Source organism: Cynocephalus volans, chromosome 4 (genome assembly GCF_027409185.1).
Source record: "Cynocephalus volans isolate mCynVol1 chromosome 4, mCynVol1.pri, whole genome shotgun sequence".
Taxonomy (NCBI): domain Eukaryota; kingdom Metazoa; phylum Chordata; class Mammalia; order Dermoptera; family Cynocephalidae; genus Cynocephalus; species Cynocephalus volans.
In genome coordinates this window covers 130553045-130575949 of record NC_084463.1, presented here as the reverse complement: position 1 = coordinate 130575949, position 22905 = coordinate 130553045, and the positions used below count along the sequence as shown (strand labels likewise).

Below are 22905 nucleotides of genomic sequence, written 5' to 3'. Positions count from 1 at the left end.
GCTGTCTATCAATTTTCACCAAAAAAATATTGTTTCTTAAAAATGGTATTGTTTTCATACCCACATAAATGACTAAGAAAATAAACATTTCATTCCATTCCAATACTAGCTTATTTATAAAGGATCCTTAGAATGCATCTGTGTGTGTGTATGGGTGTGTATGTGTCCCTTTTGCTATTGCCTTTGCTTTTTCACATTCTATAACATTTCTTGCTCTCAGAAGATATGTCATCATCCTGTAAGAGCAGCAGCTCTGCGCACTGTACCATAGGAACTGTTATGACATGCCTGTTTCCATAGTTACCACAGGGAGAGGGGAGAGGTGTCTGTCAGAGACCAATTTGCCTCTCCAGAAGGGCACTAGTACCAAAGGGAAGACATGGTACTCATAAATCTTAGCTAGACCGAAAATTAAGCAACAAAGAGCAAAATAAAATTGTATTAAATACCAAAGCCATCATAAAAACTATGACACACATGAAAACCTACCTATAAATAAATGTCTAGGCTTTACCACAATCACATAAGTATTTTCAACCTGCAATTAAACCAGCAATCGAAACAAATTTTAAAATTATTTATTTTGCCATGGAGAAAGTGTTAAATATAGCAGTAAAGTTTACAAGAATATTTTAAAATCTATGAATTAAGAGCAAATGTAGCTGATAATGCCTCAAATAAGGCCTTTAGCCTTCTTTTCTTCTATAAAAATAATGGTGCTCTGGAAATACTTCTGCTAAAATAGTATAAATGTAATGCAAAGCAATTAAAATCACGGAGGAAGAATTTTATGCTATCTAGAAATAAAATTTTCCTAATTTTGCTTAAGTTAAACTAACTGGAACATCTTTTATTAGTGAGAATTTGAATAGTTTTAAAAACTAGAGCTACAGAGAAATAGCTGTTATAAAATATTTTAATATAGCAAATAAAAATGCACCTTTTATTCAATGGAACAACTTAAAGCATAACATATGAAATAAAATCTTAAGATAATTCTTACTCATAAGGTAATTTGAAATTAAGGCCTGAATGACAGAAACATGAAAAATTTAGATAGAAAAGTATAGTCTTGCAAATTTAAAAGTAATTTTCAAAATGTAGTTACATATTAATCTCAGGGGCTATAAATACATTTTTACAAATAATTAATATAGACAATGCACACATGCATCTTATGGGCATCCACAGAGAACTCAGCTAAAACTCTGAATACACATTAATAGTAAAACTAAGGCTGTCTGTGCTCTGCTTATTTACATCTTCTGTGCTTGAAAACAGCTTGTTCACTGTTTATTATTCTAAGACCTTCTGGGTCCACCCCTAGAAAATTTTAAAACATTATACACATGATTATAAAGATCCCTAGAAAATTTTAAAACATTATACACATGATTATAAAGATTTTGAAGGTACTCAATACCTGGGGATTGGATCCATCAAATCCTTCCTCATAAATAATGTTTTGGATGAATTGAAGCAGCATTATGTAGCCAAGGGTCAAAGAACTGTTGGTAAGAAGTGGTTCAAATACATAAATGGGCTTATTACACAAGAAATACAAAACTATGCTAAAACATGAAATAAATAATTAAAAGGAATACACTTATTACATTACTTATAAATAAAATAAAATGTGTCAAGATAGTATTAAATAATCCTAAAATATAAAGTCAATACCTGCCAGGAAATAAGATACAATGCTTTTTATTAACCTGCTCAGTGTTCTTGACATCATGGGAAGATAAAAATCTGTGGAGACTGAGATGACTTAATTATGTCAGGCTTAGTTACCTCCAAGAAAATTAATGATTCAATGAAGCAACCTAAAAGATGAAGCCACTATAGCTTTTCAGGAGTAATCATACATAGTTAACACATACTTTATGAACTGCTATGCCAAGTACACCTGAATCAATGTCTTGGTCACCTGAACTCATCTTCCATCAAAGTTTTAATTTTCTTAGAACAAACTGCTAAAATAATATTAATTTAAAATCTTGATCTTTTAAGACACATGAAGACAAGTGAATATAATCTCTACTAAATTTACTGTTTACCCACTTCCTTTGTTAAAAGAAGGCAATAAATGTATGAATTTAAGAAGATAACCTATATTATTTCCCAGATGAGTACCAGCATTAATGTTACTATGTTAAATTATATTAAAATGCTACAAAATATTTCAAAGATAACTTAGAGTGAAGAAAATCTGCTTTATATGAACTGAAGTTAGGAGTGCATAATGTACAACCTGTGTGCTATGGCTGAACATTAAATATCATGATAATAAGGTTTGGAGCACTATGGGACCATGCCCTTTTTCTAAACAAAAACAACAGATAGACTAAGCGGATAAAAGGTGGCGCCCAAGGGAAGTTAAGGGGGAGGACTAAGCATAGAGAGGCAAGGCACATGCACATTTTACCTTTTCAAGGATTGGCCTAAGCTTAGAAATCCCCACCTGCTAAGCATATAAATATGATCTTTTGTGTTACAATAAACAAAACTTCCTGACAGGACCCCTGCTGCGTGTGTATGTGTTTGTTTCCTATCTGGGAGAGCAGCGTGTGCTCTTTTTGCCCCATGTCCTGGCAGGGAGAAAAGGGCAATCCCTTTGGCCCCAACCCTCTAGGGAAAGGAAAAACCTGTTGGGGTCCCATGCAGCCGCTGGAGACGCCCAACAGCTGGTGCCCTGTGTGAGGACGGCGCCTGATACCACTTTCACCTTTTCCTTTCCATGGGGATGGCCAAAAACGCCACACGATCCTGAAAGACAGATGACGAGGAGGCCTTGACCTATACTGCAGAGCTTCAGAAAGAAGGACAACGTTCAAGAGAAATCTGCTATCGGGGTTAGTACCAATGGCCTCAAGGTCATATCTTTCCTTTTACTTCGTTTCTTTCTCTGTCTTCTCCTTTTCAGTTTTTGGCCATGGGGAATTTTCAAGAGAAACCCAACGAGCCAGCCCTTAAGGCTCTAAAGTATTTGTAAAAAAGTTGAGGGTTAGAGCTTTCAGACACTACTGTTGCCACAACTTGGGTGGCTGTTCTATCTATAGCACCTTGGGCGCTCTTGGCTGATTTGTTCTCTTATGATACCTGGGATCATATTCAGGCCCTGGCTCAGAAGAGGGAAGTCTACCAGGGAGTCAAGCCACCCTTAGGCTTTTATCCCACTATATCCACCCTTAAACTATGTTTTAAGCCTAGCACTAAAGACGACTCAGACTCCCCGCGTATAGAGTGCATTTGGACAGCTTTTGCTGAGGAGCGAGCACAGGACAACACAATTAGTGAAAAGGGTTATCAACAGCCTGAACTGACGGCTGGCAGGGCCCCTTGTGCAAAGCTCTATCCCGACCTTTCTCCTTTTGGCGATAAGGTAGAAGAAAAGCAAGGTCATAAGACTCTGCTCCAAAATACCAATTGGGTTAAATTTGAAAGCCCACCCCTGCCTTTTTCCGAACAACCCCAAGCTTTCCTGGTTTCAGCTCCTCTTTTCAGTAAACCCGAATACTTGAAGATACATGGGGAAATCCCATAGATCAACTAAAATCTTCATTTCAAGCCTACCCTGTTAATGTTAATCTGGGGGGCAACAGACCAGCCCCTTGGTATCCTTGGGAAGCCCAGGATTTAAAAGAACTAAAAAAGGCTCTTGCCGAGGATGGCCCTAATTCTCCATGGGCAGAAACTAACTATCCTTCAGTGACTAGCCCATCAGCCCTGCACCACTCAGGACTGGAAGATGTTATGTAAGGCAGTCCTCCCCCCAAATTAACAAATTATTAAGTTCTGTGCCTTTTATAAGGACGAGTGCCATGCCCAAGCAGAAAGGAATCAAGCAGTCAATCCTGTCACCCCAGTTACCTTTGGCATGTTGTCTGGAACTGCAGATCAACATAGTACAGGAATCCAACAGGCGGCAATCCCGCCTCCTTACCAAGACCAAGTCAAGGCTGCTGCCTTAGCTTCCTGGGCAAAGCTCGCAGAGGGCCCCACAGAGCCCCCAATTGCTGGAATAACCCAGAGGCTCAATGAAGACCTCCCTTCCTTTATTGTTAGGGTAGAGCAAAATATACAAAGACAATTTCCCCCTAGCCCACTCAGAGATCAGTTTGTTAAGATGCTTGTCTGGGATGGAATGACCACTGATCATAAGTTGGCTTGCACAGGCTTAAGGGACCAATCCACGGAGAAGTGGGTTATCGCTTCCAAGGAGGTAGGGAGTCAACATTTTCAAGCCAGGATTTTATCCACAGCCTTGCAGGCTCAGACACAAAACTTAACAGAAGCCTTCAAGGCATTTACTGCCCTGATCCCCTCGGGAAACAATACTTCCCCACCCTTCAAGGGACAATGTTTTGGTTGTGGAAGACAATGTCATTTTAAAAGCCAATGTCCCAAGGCTAAAGGCAAAAAAACCCCTACCACACCTTGCCCCCCCCCATGTAAAAAAGGATTACATTGGAAAAAGGACTGTAGGTCCAAATTTGACAAAGATGGCAATCCTTTAAACTAAGCCAGGGGCAACCCCTAGCCCTGTCACCCCAAGGGGGTCATAAAAGTAACCAGCCAAAAGGGCCCAGGGCTAATTGGACAGTCCCTATAGTCCCCAGAGTAAGGCCAAAAATGGACATCACCATTGAGGGTAAAAGGTTCTGATGCTTAATTGATACAGGGGCAGATCGAACTGTTCTCCGTCAAGAGGAAGTGCCTCCTAGCTGGGATGTTGTCCCTGGGCCTCAAATCCTTGGGGTAGGAGGTGAAACACCATCTTTTGAAACAAAAGGATGGTTAAAATGGAGAGATGCAGATGGCACCACTGTGGAGGCAAAGCCCCTCATTGCTCCCTGACTTAATGCTAATCTTTTAGGACAAGACGTCCTTGGCCAGGCAGATGCTTACATCACCACCAATCATAAGGGCTTTTATGATAAGCTTTTAGATAAGGAAGAATACCAACAACAGTTCAACACCCGCTGTCACCCTAATTACAAATTATGAGCTCAACAACTCCTCCCCAGAATCAGGGTTCACCCCCAATTCTAGAGGCCACTGCTCCCCTGGTACCCCAGATTAAATGGAGAGATGGACCTCCAATAATGGGTGGAGCAGTGGCCACTCCCTTCTCACAAACTACAGGCTTTAAGAGATATTATCATACCTGTAAATCTTGCATCCCGTATTTACAGGGACCGCCTTTACAACCCCCCCCCAGTGTAAACCCTAGGGGGCTCAAATCTAATGTTTTATGGCAAACTGATGTCACTCATTTTCCAGCATTTGGAAAATCAAAATATATTTTCATGTCTATTGACACTTATTCTCATGTCTGTTGGGCTACAGCCCTCCCTTGGCGAAAAGGCTAAACATGCACCAAGTCATTTACTACAATGTTTTGCCACACTCGGCCTCCCCAGTGAACTTAAAACAGATAATGGCCCTTGGTTTGTTAGCAAAGCCTTCCAAGATTTTTTATCCACTTTGAATATACGCCACTCCACTGGCATCCCTTACAATCCTCAGGGACAAGCCATAATAGAATGTCACCATCAGAATCTAAAGAACCAATTTTAAAACAAAAAAGGGGAATTATTAGTCCCCACCAACAGTTAGGAATGGCATTATTTACCTTAAATATTTTAAATTTTCCAAAACATGAGCCAATAACTGCTTTCCAAAAACACTGGTCAACCCAATCACCACGTCCTGCCATTTAGGTGCTATGGAAAGATCCCCTTTCAGGACAATGGAGAGGCCCCAACCCGTTCTTAACTATGGGCAGAGGATTTGGATGTATTTTTCCTTTCAATGAGCCCAACCCTATATGGGTGCCAGCCAGAAATCTCAAGTTCTCACCCACGGCCCAGGGCGATAATAACCCTGAGGAAAACCTTTCTTATGTTTTCCAGGAAAGTCCACAATGAAGCAAGCTTATCTTCTGCTAGGGGTCTTCTCCATGATTGATGAAACAAGTCCACCCTCTTCTCCACACACTCCGGCTAACCAAACATGAACAGAAGGGGCTTGGACTTGCTGTTTCTGCAACAAGGAGGATTATGTGCAGCCCTCAAAGAAGAATGTTGTTTTTACACAGACCATTCCGGCATTGTTAAAGATTCTTTAGCTAAATTAAGAGAAGGATTAGAAAAACGTAGGAGGGAAAGAGAGGCCAATTCTGGCTGGTTTGAAGGCTGGTTTAGAACTTCCCCTTGGCTCACCACTCTAATATCCACCTTAACAGGCCCTCCATGCATGTGGGGTCAGCTAACGGCCCTTATAAGGCGCAACCTAGGGCCCCTCACCACGCTCACCCAGGTGGTGGAAAAAGTAGCTAATGAACAATACCCCCAAGACCCTTGGGTCAATTTGGCTCTTCAAAAAAAATTAACACCAAGGTGTAATCTCCTGTTTGGCCTCAGCTTGGTTGGATAGTCAATGACAGGTAAGATCCCCCACAGTGGGGACAACCTAAGACAGGCACAACCACACGAGACCAATACAGGTTCTTTCAGCCTCGGCTTGGTTGGATAGTCAACGACGGGTAAGATCCCCTAGCGGGGCGGGGGGACAATCTAAGACAGACACAACCACACAAGGCTTCTATTAAAACAAAAATGGGGAACTATGGGACTGCACCCTTTTTCTAAGCGAAAACAACAGATGGCCTAAATGGATAAAAGGTGGTGCCCAAGGGAGGTTAAGGGGGAGGGCTAAGCATAGAGAGGCAAGGCACGTGCACATCTGACCTTTTCAAGGATTGTCCTAATCTTAGAAATCCCCACCTGCTAAGCATATAAATATGATCTTTTGTGTTACAATAAATGGAACTGCCTGACAGAACCCCCGTTGTGTGTATATGTGTTTGTTCCCTATCTGGGAGAGCAGCGGCGTGCTCACCCATCTCTTGGAATCTCTTTTTGCCCCATGTCCTGGGGGGGAGAAAAGGGCAATCCCTTTGGCCCCAACCTCTAGGGAAAGGAAAACCCTGTTGGGGTCCTGTGCGGCCACCAGAGACGCCCAACAGAGCACAGCTATCCCATAGACATTGAAGTGCCTAATGCTATAAAAGCTGTGGGTGACCTTAAATTACAAAAGTATTTGTTTTTTTGTGATCCTAAGTAAAGCTAACCCATAAGTATCCATCTTACAAAAACAAAAAAGAAAACCAAGAAAATGCTGTTCTGTGCAAAACAAATACGGCTCCAGATAATGAAAGATTTGGTAGAACAGTTATTTCTCCATTTTCGGTGAAAATACAGTAGATTACGTGGAAACATTTTTCTGTTTTCATGATTGAGGAAATATGTCTGTAAGTAATATCATATAAGGGCAATTTTGTGACTATTTCATATCTTAACAAACATTTGAGTTACTAACTCAACTTTCAGAACACAGTGCTCCTGTTTGAAATAAGTAGATTCAATTCCTATCTGGGTCAATTAGCATTTCACAAGGAGTAAAATCTGCTTCAAGCTCCCAGATTATAAAATGAATTCCAGCCAATTGTATGATGAATATCAGTATGGATTACAAGGGGTGATCAAAAACATACCCAGTGCATCCTAATTCATTAATAATAAATCTACCTAAGACCATTATTATTTCATGTAATAATAATAATCATAATCATAATCATAATGATAATAATATGAAATCATGTAGTATTTGTCTTTCTGTGCCTAGCTTATTTCACTTAGCATAGTGTCTTCTGATTTCTTCCACGTTGTCCCAAATGACAGAATTACCTTCTTTTTTAAGGCTAAATTGTATTCCATTGTGTGTGTATACAGCACATTTTTTTTTTAATCCATTCATCTGTTGATGAACATATATCTTGGCTGTTGTGAATAATGCTGCAATGAACACAGGAGTGCAGATGTCTCTTTAACATACTGATTTCATTTCCTTTAGATAAATACTCAGAAATGGGACTGTTGGATATGATACTATTTTTTATTTTTTGAGGAAACTCCATCCTGTTTTCCAGAATGGCTGTACTAATTTATATTCTCACCAACAGTGCACAAGGGTTCCCTTTTCTCCAGATCCTCACCAATACTTATCTTTTGTCTTTTTGATAATAGCCATTCTAAAAGGTGTGAGGTGATATCTCACTGTGGTTTTAATTTGCATTTTCGTGATGATTAACAATGGTGAGCAGTTTTTCATATACTTGTTGGCCAATTGTATGTCTTCTTTTGAGAAATGTCTATTCAGGTCCTTTGCTCATTTTTTAATCAGGTTATTTGTTTTCTTGCTATTGAGTTATTTGAGTTCCTTAGAGATTTTGGATATTAACCTCTTATCAGATGTATGATTTGAAAATATTTTCTCCCATTCCATGGGTTGTCTCTTCACTCTGTTGATTATTCCATTTGCTGTGCAGATTAGGTGTGGTCTTTCATGTGAGAAAAAATTGAAGACATAAAGCCAAGACTTCTTAAAAGCTTTCCTTATCCAACATTGACAAAACAATTCAATCACCAATAATGCTTAGAGCTTTTTAGTAATAAAATACATTTCTCCAAATAATTAGATTTGAAGGACAATAAATCCCTTGATTACAAAATGGGAAAAAAAATCAATACATTTAGGTATATTAATTGTTATTATTAACTTTTGAATACATGGGGTTAAATCATTTAAAACTAAAATTATTTATGTAATATTGATATTAAAATACTAATTATTGTTAGTCTCCATACATTTCCTTGCCAGCAACAGTTATAAAAATATACACACACATATATATTTTTGCTGAAAATAAATATTTTCTATTATCTGAAATTTTGGTTTTGTTATTGAAATTCTTTAATTTTGAGGATGTTTACCTGTGTGTGTGTGTTCAGCAGTCTAGTAACTGATAAAACAGGAGCTGGCAAGAAGGAAAACCAGTTGCAAATATGACCCTAGCTTCTTTATTAATGTTTTCAGACATTTCACAAAGGTTAGGTTATAAAAGTATTTAAAACATGACCCAAAGTCAGCACATTTTGAATCACGTACACTATTATGCTTGATTTTCATAATTTTCAACAACTTTCACATTAAAATGATCTACCTTGAGATTCCACAACTTGTTTTTAAGACTATAAAGTTACAAAGAACTTAAAAGCAATTCCTAAAACTTTAATTTTTACCTTTAAAATATCAAGCACTTCAAATTTTTAGTTAAAAAAAGTAAAATTGTTCCAAGTGCATTTTTCTCACTTCTGCTTATGTTACCATGTTGTTTGATAGAAACTTCTTTCTTTATATTAATATATAAACATGGATAAAAGGGGCCAAATGTAAATCTATATTCTGATGTCCAAGTTTAATAATTTTTAAAAAGTTAATAGAAAAAATAAGACTCATATCTATTAAAATTCCATCCCCCCACCTCCAATTTTCCTGAGGTCTAAAGGACATTTGCATCAAAGAACTTTAATTTCTATCAACAAATAGCATTGGTTTTGCTGTGAAAAGAAGCTTTGTCATTCAATCTCATATCTGCTGTAAGAAAAGGAATCAGATGTAGTATATCTAGAAAATAAGTCAAGTAGATATTTTAAATAACAGATAAAACTACTTTGCAGTTTCTCAGACAATGAACAAAGGAATACTTAAAAAAATCTTTTCATGTGATTAAAGAACAAATGTAACAACAACAACAACAAAGTGTGGGTAGCAGGCGGCAACATTTTATTTGTAAAAAGATAAATTAGAAAAGTAAAATTATGTATATATGAAATTAAAAAACTAGCTGATAAGTGAAAAGTTTATACATAGATAATAATACACTCTTGGGTTAGTTTTTAACAAGACTACCTGATTTTAATTACATCAACTGATGTAATTAATTTACTATGTAATTTAATTACACAGTAAATACTTAAAAAACTTTTGCATTACAGCCACAATATTTGATGAATACAATAACCCGGTGAATTAAGTACAGTCATTATCCACATTTTATGGTTGAGAAAATTAAGACCTATTAGAGGCTAAGAGGCTTGCCCAAGGTTGTACAACAATTAAGTGACAAAAGAGGCACATGAAACTGAAATTTTCTAAAACTTCAAATTACCTCCTCTTTGGCTATACTAAGATAAAGCCTTTGAGTGAGAGCTAAGTACAGTGAAAAGTCTGTGGGTTCAAATGAGTCACACCAATGTGACTCAGATGAGGTTTGAACATGGTTCCATTCAACACAGTCAAATGAAGAGATTTCTATTTTAGTTTTAGGAAGAGATTTCTCTTTTAGTTGCACCTACCAGGCCTTTGCCAATTGGCCTCATTTGTATTAACTTATGCATGATGTATAAAGAAAACTTGATATTGAAAAGTGTAGGGGCTTCTGGTCAACATAGCAGAATGGACGGTCCTCAGCATCACTCTCTCCTACAAATCAACCAATTTGCAACTACAAGAAAGCAATGACAGCCAAGCTGGGGCCACTAGAGCTCAGGGGAAAAGGAGGAGAGACCTATGGAGTGCATGAAGGTGGGAGAAGCCATGATGAGAAAGAAAAAAACTGCTCTGACCATTTCGAGCCCTGGCTGGAGCTGCTGAGCACGCGGAGTGGGAGCCAGCAAAAGTCAAAGCTGTGCTCTTCGGATGAAGTTGCTTGGAGGTGGCAGGGGAGAAGAGGGCCATGGTGGTCCCCAGGCCAGCAAGACCACTAAAAGAGTTCCCGTGGACCCACACAGGAGTGAGGAGCCACAACAACTGAAAAAACGAGCCACTCAGAGGCTGGTGAGTCATTGCAAGGGACTGTTGCCAGTCCTGTCCCATGGAAAGTTTTTGCTGCATGGGTGGTGGAGGAGATGGGCCCACCGGGAGAACACTGGGGCACAGCAAGGACAGCTGATCTGCACCCCAGTCAGTAAAGGATCACTCAGAGGAGACTCGTCAGGAATATAGAATTGCACGGGGTACAGTTTGATGAAAAGACTCAGGCCCAGCCCAGAGTTTCTACACAACCCAGGTGTACTGGATCTCAGGAGAGCTGGAAGTACCTATAAAGTCAACCATTAAAACCTGAGCTACACCAAAAGCTTTCCCTAGAGAATCAGCAGCAAAGCAGCAATTTAGCTCAACCAAAGAGCTCAAATACTGGTTCCCACAGGAAGCTCCCCCATTTTAGAAGTAGGGAAAGAACAACAAATTAGTTCCAGCACAGAGTTTAAATGGTGGGAACAGCAAATAATCCAACATAGAAATGAAAGAAAAAACTAAGTACCTGCAACCAGAGACAAAGTTTCATATTAACTAGTAAAGGCCTCATTTCACCAAAGAACACCTACAACACCTAGAAGAACTGGAAGTCCCCTGGGCTACCAAGCCAGAAAGTGGGGAGGGCTGGGGGCCTAAGCAATGCCCCCACAACATGTGCAGCCAGCCCACTGGTGACCACCGAGCCACCACAGGAAGCACCCCAGGCTCCACCAGCAGGGGTGGTGGAGGGCTTCAGGCCTTGGATGTGGAGGGCTTCAGGCTTCACCCCCCTACACACACAGCCAGCCCAGCGATGACAACCAAGCCACTGCAGGAAGCGCCCCAGGCTTTCCCAACCCTGGACAGTGGGAGGCCTTGGGTCCTGGTCACGTCCCCCTAACACATGCAGCCAGCCCAGCAGCAACCACAGAGCCGCCACAGTAAGCACCCAAGGCCTCTCTAGCAGGGGTGGTAGGGGGCCGAGGGCCTTGGCTATGCCCCCTGACACATGCAGCCAGCCCAGCAGTGACCACAGAGCCACCACAGGAAGCACCCCGGGATCTCTTGAGCCTGGGCAGTGGGGGGCCTTGGGCCTTGGCCACATTCCCCTGACATGTGCAAGCAGCCCATCGATGACCACCAAGCCACAGCAAGAAGGGCCCTGGGTTCCCGAGCTGGGTTGATGGAGGGCGAGGGCTTTTGCCTCACCTCCCTGACATCTGCACCCAGCCTAGCAATGACCAAGCCACCACTGGAAGCCCCCTGGTCTCCCTTGTGGGAATGAGCGGGGTGCCACAGGCTTTTTCCCTCCTTCTTCCATCCCATTTCTTTCCCCTTTCCCCTCTCCCTCTCTCTCCCAGCTGCTCCGCAACAACATCCTAGAATGTAAAAAATATTAATAAAATTTCATTTTCTTTAAAAAAAAAGTGTAGGTTTACAAATATATAAACTAGATACCAATATTGTACAGGGGAAAGTATGCTGAAGATCTGGGTTTTGGTTCTACCTGTGCTGACAACTGTAGCTAGATATGTGATATGAAGCAAATTTTTTATCTTCTGTTCTAGTCCTCAAAATTTTCTCATCTGTAAAGTCAGAGGTTGCACTAGATAATCTCTGTTGTCCCTTCTAACTTTAAGATTATATGGTTCATAAATGATTTTTCTTATTAAAATGATTTATTGCTAGGTTTTTAAAATTAAGAACTTCTGGTGCATTGAAATGTTGACTTAACTACTTGATGGAAACAGGAAGAGAAGCGGTTATCACTCCCAATTAGGATTAATTTAAAGTGAGGATGAAGCACTTTTGACATTATTATGTAAATCAATGAGATAATACGATTTGTATTACCAAAATTCTATCAGGTATTCATCTATGACAAATAATGAGACACTTGTAAGGCAGTAGGCACGATGTCAAGTGTCTCAACTAATTGTATAAAATAGTTTGCTGAGCTAATGTTATATTAGCATATAATTTGCATATGACTGTAGAGACTGTGAAGTCTATTAACAAGTAATTTTCAAGTAAAAAATTTCATTACTATTACCCTGAAGGGTGTCATTTACTGATTTATCTTCTCTGGTGCTTAACTTAAGGACATTGAGTTTGATTCTCTTCACTATGGATGCCCAGCTAAGAGAAGAACATATATAATCTAGGAATGCATTAAGGGCATCAAGGAGAGTAATGACCAACAGAGACCTCTGGGCCACAGTTGGGAAAATACTAAGAACATTAGGATGCATGGATTGCATACCTGGGCTAAGCAATCCAATGTCTGAAAGGGATACTATTAAGAGAGGTTATGATCCTTCAACAAAAAACAATTCAGCTTGATATCACTCTGATTTCCTTTAATTACTGATGTAAACAAGTCATTAGATAATGTCTCCTACTACCCCTCATTGTTGCTGTCATCTATCCAACCCTGGGTCATTACTCACATTTCTAATACCCTGGTCTTTCAGTTTCTTGCCCTCCTCTCTACCAATGATCTTGTCTCCATTCTACCTAAGCTGATCACTCCCACAGTCATACCTTAGACCTTGTCATTATCAATAACTACTCGCTCTCTATAATCTCAATTTCATGTGTCCCTCTCCTCACTATCACCACTTTCTATCTTTCTACCCAGTATGCAATCATTGACCCTGGTGAGATCTCCATATCATTGTCTACCACCTTTTCACTCACCTCTCTTGATATTCTTTCAACTAATTAACCATCTTCATCTATAGTCAATCCTTATCTTCACATCCTTGCCCTTCTCTTCCTTTGTCATACTTACTTAGCAAAACTACTATTCTGGTTAAATCCAACTCACTATCCACTCCACACTTGCCTCAATGTAGCTAAAAATGGCCAGAGAAATGCCCATCCATTTAGACTGGTCTAACATTAAATTCGTGACTACAAACCTCAATAGGCACTTAAGTCTGCATGGCAATCCCATGATACACACTCTCACTCTCCTAGATGACAAGTTCACACTTTCTCCTTTTTAATTCAAACTTCCAATATCTCTTCCTTCATCATTCTCAGTTTATGACCTTTCACTGAGAAAACAGAAGCAATCAGAAGAGACACCCACCACTACACCTGCTCTGTTTTGAATGTTTGTTTCCTCCCAAAATTCATACTCTGAGCCCTAATCTGCAGTAGTATTAAGAGGTGGGGACTTTAGGAGGTGATTAAATTGTTAGGGCAGAGACCTCATGAATGGGACTGGCGCTTTTACGAGAATCCCAAAGGAGCCTGTTTGCCCCTTCTGCCATGTGAAGTTACAGTGAGAAGACATCTGTCTGTGAAGGAGGCAGGTCCTCCCCAAAATCTGACCAGGCTGGCACACTGATCGTGGATTTCACAGCCTCCATAACTGTGAGAAACAAATTTCTGTTGTTTATAAACTACTCAGTTTATGGCATTTTTGTTACAGCAGTCTAAACAGAATAAGACACCACCCTTTGGCATCTGTATCAAATACATACTCTGTCTTCTCACCTGTTGTCATGTGTGATCCATCTACACTACTATGCCACGCCAGTAGACCCACATGTGCCTCACCCTGCAGGATGGCACTCCAGCAATTCTCTCCTCACTCTCCTGCATCAGTGACTTTTCCCTTTCTACTGGGTGTTTCCTATGATATTTAAACATACTGTTCTCTCTCCCTTTCAAAAAAAATAAAAACATCATCTGTCCCACCTCCTCTGCTAGCTTCTAGTCTATTTCTCCACACGAAAACTCTGAATTTTCTAATATTTGGGGTTCCCAATCTTCTCCTTACATTTTCACTTGTATCTATTCCAACCAGGCTTTCACCACTATCCCATTAAAACTGATTTTATTGTGGTGACCAATGACCTCCACTGGCTAAATTCAATTGGTATTTTTGGCAACAACTTTACTGAGATAACGATAATTCAGATACCACACAATTCACTCATTAAAAGTATAATTAAGTACAATTCAATGGTTTTAGTATATTGACAGAGTTATGTAACTATTACAAGTTTAGAATATTTTCATCCTTTCAAAAAGGAATCTCATACTCATTAGCATCACCTCCCAGCAACTCTCTCAGTCCTAAAGAATCACTAATCTACTTTCTGTCCCTATATACTTGCCTATTATAGAAATTTCATATAAATAAAATCATACACTGTAATATATTGTCTCTCATGACTAGTACTATGGCTCGAATGTTTGTCCCCTCCAAAACCCATGTTGAAATTCAATTGCTGTTGTAACAGTCTTAAGAGGTAGCACCTTTAAGAAGTGATTAGGCCATGAGCTCTCTGCCTTCATGGGTGAGACTGGTGCTGATATAAAAGGACAAGTTCAGCCCTCTCTAACTCACTCTTGGCTCTTCTACTCTTCTGCCACAGGAGGAACAGCATTGCAATGTTCCAAACACCACCTTGGGAGTGGAGACCAGGTCCTTACCAGATACCAAATCTCCTGGTGCCTTAATCTTGAACCTCCCTCCCTCCAGAACCATGAGAAATAAATTCCTATTGTTTATACATTACCCAGTCTGTAATACTCTGTTACAGCAGCACAAAATGGACTAGGACAACTGGCTTCTTTTACTGTAATGTTTTAAAGGCTCATCTACATTGGAGCATGTATTGGTATTTCATTCCTTTTTATGTTGGAATAATATTCCATCGTATGGATATACCATATTTTGTTTATCCATTCATCAGCTGATGGACATTTGGGTTGTTTCCACTTCTGGGCCACTATGAAAAATGTTGCTACGAACATTTATATACAGACTTTTATGTGGACATATTTTTAATTCTCTTGGGCATATACCCAGGAGTGGAATTGCAGGGTCAAGTGGTAATTCTGTTTAACTTTTTCAGGAAATGCCAGATTGTTTTCCGAAGACATTGTACCATTTTACATTTTCTTTTTTTTTATTTTATTTTTTTTTATTATTTTTTTTTTTTAATTTTATTTTGTCGATATACATTGTAGCTGATTAATGCTCCCCATCACCAAAACCTCCCTCCCTTCTCCCTCCCCCCCTCCCCCCAACCATGTCCTTTCTGTTTGTTTGTTGTATCAACTTCAAATAATTGTGGTTGTTGTATCTTCTTACCCCCCCCGTTTGTGTGTGTATGTGTGTATGTGTGTGTGTGAATTTATATATTAATTTTTAGCTCCCACCAATAAGTGAGAACATGTGGTATTTCTCTTTCTGTGCCTGACTTGTTTCACTTAATATAATTCTCTCAAGGTCCATCCATGTTGTTGCAAATGGCAGTATTTCATTCGTTTTTATAGCTGAGTAGTATTCCATTGTGTAGATGTACCACATTTTCCGTATCCACTCATCTGATGATGGGCATTTGGGCTGGTTCCAACTCTTGGCTATTGTAAAGAGTGCTGCGATGAACATTGGGGAACAGGTATACCTTCGACTTGATGATTTCCATTCCTCTGGGTATATTCCCAACAGTGGGATGGCTGGGTCGTATGGTAGATCTAATTGCAATTGTTGAAGGAACCTCCATACCATTTTCCATAGAGGCTGCACCATTTTGCAGTCCCACCAACAATGTATGAGAGTTCCTTTTTCTCCGCAGCCTCACCAGCATTTATCGTTCATAGTCTTTTGGATTTTAGCCATCCTAACTGGGGTTAGATGGTATCTCAATGTGGTTTTGATTTGCATTTCCCGGATGCTGAGTGATGTTGAGCATTTTTTCATATGTCTGTTGGCCATTTGGATATCTTCCTTAGAGAAATGCCTACTTAGCTCTTTTGCCCATTTTTTAATTGGGTTGCTTGTTTTCTTCTTGTAAAGTTGTTTGAGTTCCTTATATATTCTGGATATTAATCCTTTGTCAGATGTATATTTTGCAAATATTTTCTCCCACTCTGTTGGTTGTCTTTTAACTCTTTTAATTGTTTCTTTTGCTGTGCAGAAGCTTTTTAGTTTGATATAATCCCATTTGTTTATTTTTCCTTTGGTTGCCCGTGCTTTTGGGGTCGTATTCATGAAGTCTGTGCCCAGTCCTATTTCCTGAAGTGTTTCCCCTATGTTTTCTTTAAGAAGTTTTATTGTCTCAGGGTGTATATTTAAATCCTTAATCCATTTTGAGTTGATTTTAGTATATGGTGAGAGGTATGGATCTAGTTTCATTCTCCTGCATAACGATATCCAGTTATCCCAGCACCACTTGCTGAAGAGGCAGTCCCTTCCCCAGTGAATAGGCTTGGTGCCTTTGTCAAAGATCAGATGGCAGTAAGTGTGAGGGTTGATTTCTGGATTCTCTATTCTATTCCATTGGTCAGTGTGTCTGTTTTTATGCCAGTACCATACTGTTTTGGTTATTATAGCTTTGTAGTATAGCTTAAAGTCAGGTAGTGTTATGCCTCCAGCTTTATTTTTTTTGCTGAGCATTGCTTTGGCTATTCGTGGTCTTTTATTGTTCCATATAAATGTCTGAATAGTTTTTTCCATTTCTGAGAAAAATGTCTTTGGAATTTTGATGGGGATTGCATTGAATTTGTATATCACTTTGGGTAGTATGGACATTTTCACTATGTTGATTCTTCCAATCCAAGAGCATGGGATATCTTTCCATCTTCTTGTATCCTCTCTAATTTCTCTCAGCAGTGGTTTGTAGTTCTCATTATAGAGATTTTTCACCTCCTTGGTTAACTCAATTCCTAAGTATTTTATTTTTTTGGTGGCTATTGTAAATGGGCAGGCTTTCCTGATTTCTCCTTCTGCATGTTCACTATTGGAGAAAAGAAATGCTACTGATTTTTGTGTGTTGATTTTGTATCCTGCTACTGTGCTGAAATCATTTATCAATTCCAACAGTTTTTTTGTAGAGGTTTTAGGCTGTTCGATATATAGGATCATGTCATCTGCAAACAGGGACAGTTTGACTTCATCTTTTCCAATCTGGATGCCCTTTATTTCCTTCTCTTCTCTGATTGCTCTGGCTAGTACTTCCAACACTATGTTGAATAGGAGTGGTGAGAGTGGGCATCCTTGTCTAGTGCCTGTTCTTAAAGGAAAAGCTTTCAGCTTTTCCCCATTCAGGATGATATTGGCAGTGGGTTTGGCATATATGGCTTTAATTATGTTGAGATACTTTCCCTCTATACCTAACTTATAGAGGGTCTTTGTCATGAATGAGTGCTGAACTTTATCAAATGCTTTTTCAGCATCTATAGAGATGATCATATGGTCCTTGTGTTTGAGTTTATTAATATGGTGTATCACATTTATTGATTTGCGTATGTTGAACCAACCTTGCATCCCTGGGATGAATCCCACTTGATCGTGATGAATAATTTTTCGTATGTGTTGCTGTATTCTGTTTGCTAGTATTTTAGTGAGGATTTTTGCATCTATATTCATCAAGGATATCGGCCTGTAGTTTTCTTTTTTGGTTATATCTTTACCTGGTTTTGGTATCAGGATGATGTTTGCTTCATAGAATGAGTTTGGGAGATTTGCGTCCGTTTCAATCTTTTGGAATAGTTTGTAAAGAATCGGTGTCAATTCCTCTTTGAATGTTTGGTAAAATTCTGCTGTGAATCCATCTGGTCCTGGGCTTTTCTTTGTTGGGAGCCTTCTGATAACAGCTTCAATCTCCTTTATTGTTATTGGTCTGTTCAAATTTTCTACGTCTTCACGGTTCAGTTTTGGGAGCTTGTGTGTGTCCAGAAATTTATCCATTTCCTCCAGATTTTCAAATTTGTTGGCGTATAGTTGTTTATAGTAGTCTCGAATGATTCCTTGTATTTCAGATGAATCAGTTGTAATATCGCCTTTTTCATTTCTAATTTTGGTTATTTGAGTCTTCTCTCTTCTTTTTTTTGTTAGCCATGCTAATGGTTTGTCAATTTTATTTATCTTTTCAAAAAACCAACTTTTTGATTCGTTGATCTTTTGAATTGTTTTTTGGTTTTCAATTTCATTCAGTTCTGCTCTGGTCTTAATGATTTCTTTCCGTCTGCTAACTTTAGGATTGGATTGTTCTTGTTTTTCTAGTTCTTTAAGGTGAAGTGTTAGGTTGTTCACTTGCCATCTTTCCATTCTTCTGAAGTGAGCATTTAATGCAATAAATTTTCCCCTCAATACTGCTTTTGCAGTATCCCACAGGTTTTGGTATGATGTATCATTGTTTTCATTAGTTTCAATAAACTTTTTGATTTCCTGCTTGATTTCTTCTTGGACCCATATGTCATTAAGTAGAATGCTGTTTAATTTCCATGTGTTTGTATAGTTTCCAGAGTTTTGTTTGTTATTAATTTCTAGTTTTAATCCATTGTGGTCTGAGAAGATACATGGGATAATTGCAATTTTTTTGAATTTATTGAGACTTGATTTGTGACCTAATATGTGATCTATCTTGGAGAATGATCCATGTGCTGATGAGAAGAATGAATATTCTGAGGTTGTTGGGTGGAATGTTCTGTAGATATCTGCCAATTCCAATTGGTCTAGAGTCTTGTTTAGATCTTGTGCTTCTCTACTGATTCTTTGCCTAGATGATCTGTCTAATATTGACAGTGGAGTGTTCAGGTCCCCTGCTATTATGGTATTAGTGTCTATTTCCTTCTTTAGGTCTAATAGAGTTTGTTTTATAAATCTGGCTGCTCCAACATTGGGTGCGTACATATTTATGATTGTTATGTCTTCTTGATGGATCAGTCCTTTTATCATTAAGTAGTGTCCCTCATTGTCTCTTTTTATGGTTTTTAGTTTAAAGTCTATTTTGTCAGATATAAGAATAGCCACTCCAGCTCGTTTTTCTTTTCTGTTTGCATGGTAAATCTTTTTCCATCCTTTTACTCTTAGTCTGTGTGAATCTTTATGGGTGAGGTGGGTCTCTTGTAGGCAGCATATAGTTGGGTCCTGCTTTTTGATCCAGTCAGCCAGTCTGTGTCTTTTAATTGGGGAATTTAAGCCTTTAACATTAAGAGTTGTTATTGAAAGGTGTTGATTTATTCTTAGCATTTTATTGGTTGTTTGGTTGTCTTAGGTGTCTTTTGTTCCTTGCTTTCTGATTTACTGTTTGGTTTCTTTGTTTGTTGGTTCCTTAGGTTGTAGATAGTGTTTTTGTTAGCTTGTTTTCTCTTCATGAATGCCATTTTTATTGTACTAGCGGGTTTAGATTTTTCTTAGGTTTTTATGGCAGTGGTAGTTATTTTTCAGGAACCAAACCCAGTACTCCCTTGAGGATTTCTTGTAAGGGTGGTCTTGTGGTAGTGAACTCCCGCAGTTTTTGTTTGTCTGAGAAATATACTATTTGCCCCTCATTTCGGAAGGATAGCCTTGCAGGGTAGAGTATTCTTGGCTGGCAATCTTTGTCTTTTAGTATTTTGAAAATATCATCCCATTCCTTTCTAGCTTTTAGGGTTTGTGATGAAAAGTCTGATGTTAACCTGATTGGGGCTCCCTTATAGGTGATTTGACGCTTCTCTCTTGCAGCTTTTAAGATTCTCTCTTTGTCTCTGAGTTTTGCCAATTTGACTATGACATGTCTTGGAGAAGGCCTTTTTGGGTTGAATACGTTTGGAGATCGTTGAGCTTCCTGGATCTGAAGATCTGTGATTTTTCCTATACCTGGGAAGTTTTCTGCCACTATTTTGTTGAATATGTTTTCAATGGAATCTCCATTTTCCTCCCCTTCTGGAATACCCATGACTCGGATATTTGAGCGCTTGAGGTTGTCTGATATCTCTCTCAGATTTTCTTCAATGTCCTTGATTCTTTTTTCTTTCTTTTTGTCTGCTTGTGTTATTTCAAACAGCCCATCTTCAAGTTCAGAGGTTCTCTCTTCAACTTCGACAAGCCTGCTGGTTAAACTCTCCGTTGTGTTTTTTATTTCGCTGAATAACTTCTTCAGTTCAGCACGTTCTGCTACATTTTTTTTCAGGACATTGATTTCCTTGTATATTTCCTCTTTCAGATCCTGTATACTTTTCCTCATTTCATCATGATGTCTAGCTGAGTTTTCTTGTATCTCATTCAGTTTCCTTAGAATTATCACTCGAAATTCCTTATCAGTTATTTCAAGGGCTTCTTGTTCTATAGGATCTAGAGTATGAGATTTATTAACTTTTGGTGGTGTACTTTCTTGATTTTTTGTATTTCTGGTGTCTTTTTTTTGGTGTTTATTCATTGTGGCAGGGGGTTTCACAGTCCACCGGTTTAAGACTAATGACTAACTAGGATGTTGCTGTGGTTGCCAATTTGGTATGGCTCCCACCGTGACTGCTCAGTTGGCCTCTAGTGTCTTGTGTGTGTGGTTGCCTCGGGTCTTGGGCTTCTCCGGGGATCCACCTTTCTGGTCAGCTTGTACTCTGCTGGGCTGGTGGATCACGTACCACAGGGTGTGTGATCTCTGTTGAGCTTTCACTTTCTGTACAGGACTTTTCCCCGTTCAGTGTGCTCTGGCCCAGGCTGTTAGATCGTGCAGTGGCGACCCCACCGGGTGTGTGGTTTCTGTCGAGTCTCCGCCTCCCTGGCCGCACGTCTCCCCCCTCTGTGCACACTGTGCTGGGTTGGGGCGTGTCTTCTGCACCCCTCGTCTATCAGCTGGGCCTTCAAGACCCTGCTCAGCACCGCCTCGCCCAGGAAGTCTACCAGGTTTCTGCTAGGCACAGACGACCAGTCTCTCTGGGTGCCTTTGTAGCACTGTGTAGATCTTTCTCGGGTCTTGTTCACCTTTGTATCCCCCCGGTATAAACCGAGTCTAGTGCCCGCCTGCAGCCTGCTCTCCAGCAGGTTCAAGCAGACCTGGGAACTCTCCTACCACACTATTCCCAACCAGAAATTCGTTAGGCTTTTTTCCAAACTGGTGGTCGCAGAGATGGTATCTGCCTCCCAGTAACAGGAAGTTTACCGGGGCCGGAGTCCAGGGTGTGGTGGAGTGACAGTCGGCCCGCCCGTACTTCCTAGCCCTCCCAAAACTGGTCGGGACGCCCCACACCCCCAGCCCTGCCAGAGAACCGTGGAGGGAGTGGGAGAGGAGGTCGGCCTGCAGGGTCCGGAAAGCCCCGCGCCAGGCCAAGCAAATGGGCTAAGTGATGGCCGAGCAGGGCGGAGCTGCCCGCACCTGGGGAAATGTAGGCAGCACCGGGGCAGTGAGTGGCCTGGTGGTGCAGGCGGGGAGCCGCGTGGGCATCCACCCCCCGAACAGAGCTGTGCCAGGGATCACTCACAGTGCTGTGCCAGGTCGGGCGCTCGCTCTGTCTCTGGTTTGTTGCCTTCCGTGTTCTCGGCGCTGCCGCCTCGGGCTGTTCAGTCGCGGCGCCGCTCGGGCGCTCCCAGGAGTCTTCTTTAATGCCGGCCTGAAACCTCGAATCCTGGATAGGGCAGCTGGCCGCCTTCAGTGCGGCCCCAGCCTCCGGGATCCTGGCTGCATCCACAGCAGCCCTGGCGCCGTGTTCCCTGTTTCAAGACTCACTTTTGCAGCTAAGAATCAGTTCTTTTCCTGCTCCACACTTCAAAGCTGTTGCCTGTAAATGAGGCAGCCTCTCCTGCCGGGGGCAAAGTGGCGTTGAGCCCCCACGACCGGCCAGCAGCAGCAGTCCTCCCTTAAGAGATGGCCAGAGAAAGGTCCACAAGTTTCCCGGCTGCCTGAGGCCCAGTGGCCACCTTTTCCACCTCAGCTACTCCGCGCCAGCCGCCGCAGCCGCCGCCATCTTGAAACTCCCCATTTTACATTTTCATCAGCAATTGTATGAGGGTTCCAATTTCTTCACATCCTTGCCAACACCTATTACTTTTTTTTTTTTTTTTTTTTTTTTTTTGGCAGCTGGCAAGTATGGGGATCTGAACCCTTAATTGTGGTATTATAACACTGTGCTCTAGCCAACTGAGTAATTAGCCAGCCCTTACCTGACTTTTTGATTCTAGCTATCCTAGAGAATATGAAGTGGTATCTCATTGCAATTTTGCCTTCTATTTTTTGTATGGCTTCGTATATCTTTATTTGTCATTTTACTTGAATATTTCCTTCTCTGTATGTTTTGGATTTATCTTTTGTTAATAGAATATAGCTGAATTTTTAATCCAATCTGTTTTTTTTCTTTATTTCTATATAACTGTGATAAAAACACATAATATAAAATTTACTATTTTAACCATTTCTGAGTGTTCAACTCAGTAGGGGTAAATATATTCACACTGTTGTGTAACACATCTCC

At 40.2% G+C, this 22905-nt stretch overlaps 1 protein-coding gene across 5 annotated transcripts in view; it reads right to left on the bottom strand.

Annotated features, from left to right (window-relative positions):
* Window positions 1-22905, bottom strand: part of ELP4 (elongator acetyltransferase complex subunit 4) — a 263052-nt gene that overhangs the window by 147333 nt on the left and 92814 nt on the right. For all 5 annotated transcript variants that reach the window (XM_063093887.1, XM_063093888.1, XM_063093889.1 and 2 more), the window contains exon 6: window positions 1424-1508. In XM_063093887.1, the coding sequence (XP_062949957.1) occupies window positions 1424-1508 (85 nt within the window). The remainder of the gene's footprint in view (window positions 1-1423; window positions 1509-22905) is intronic.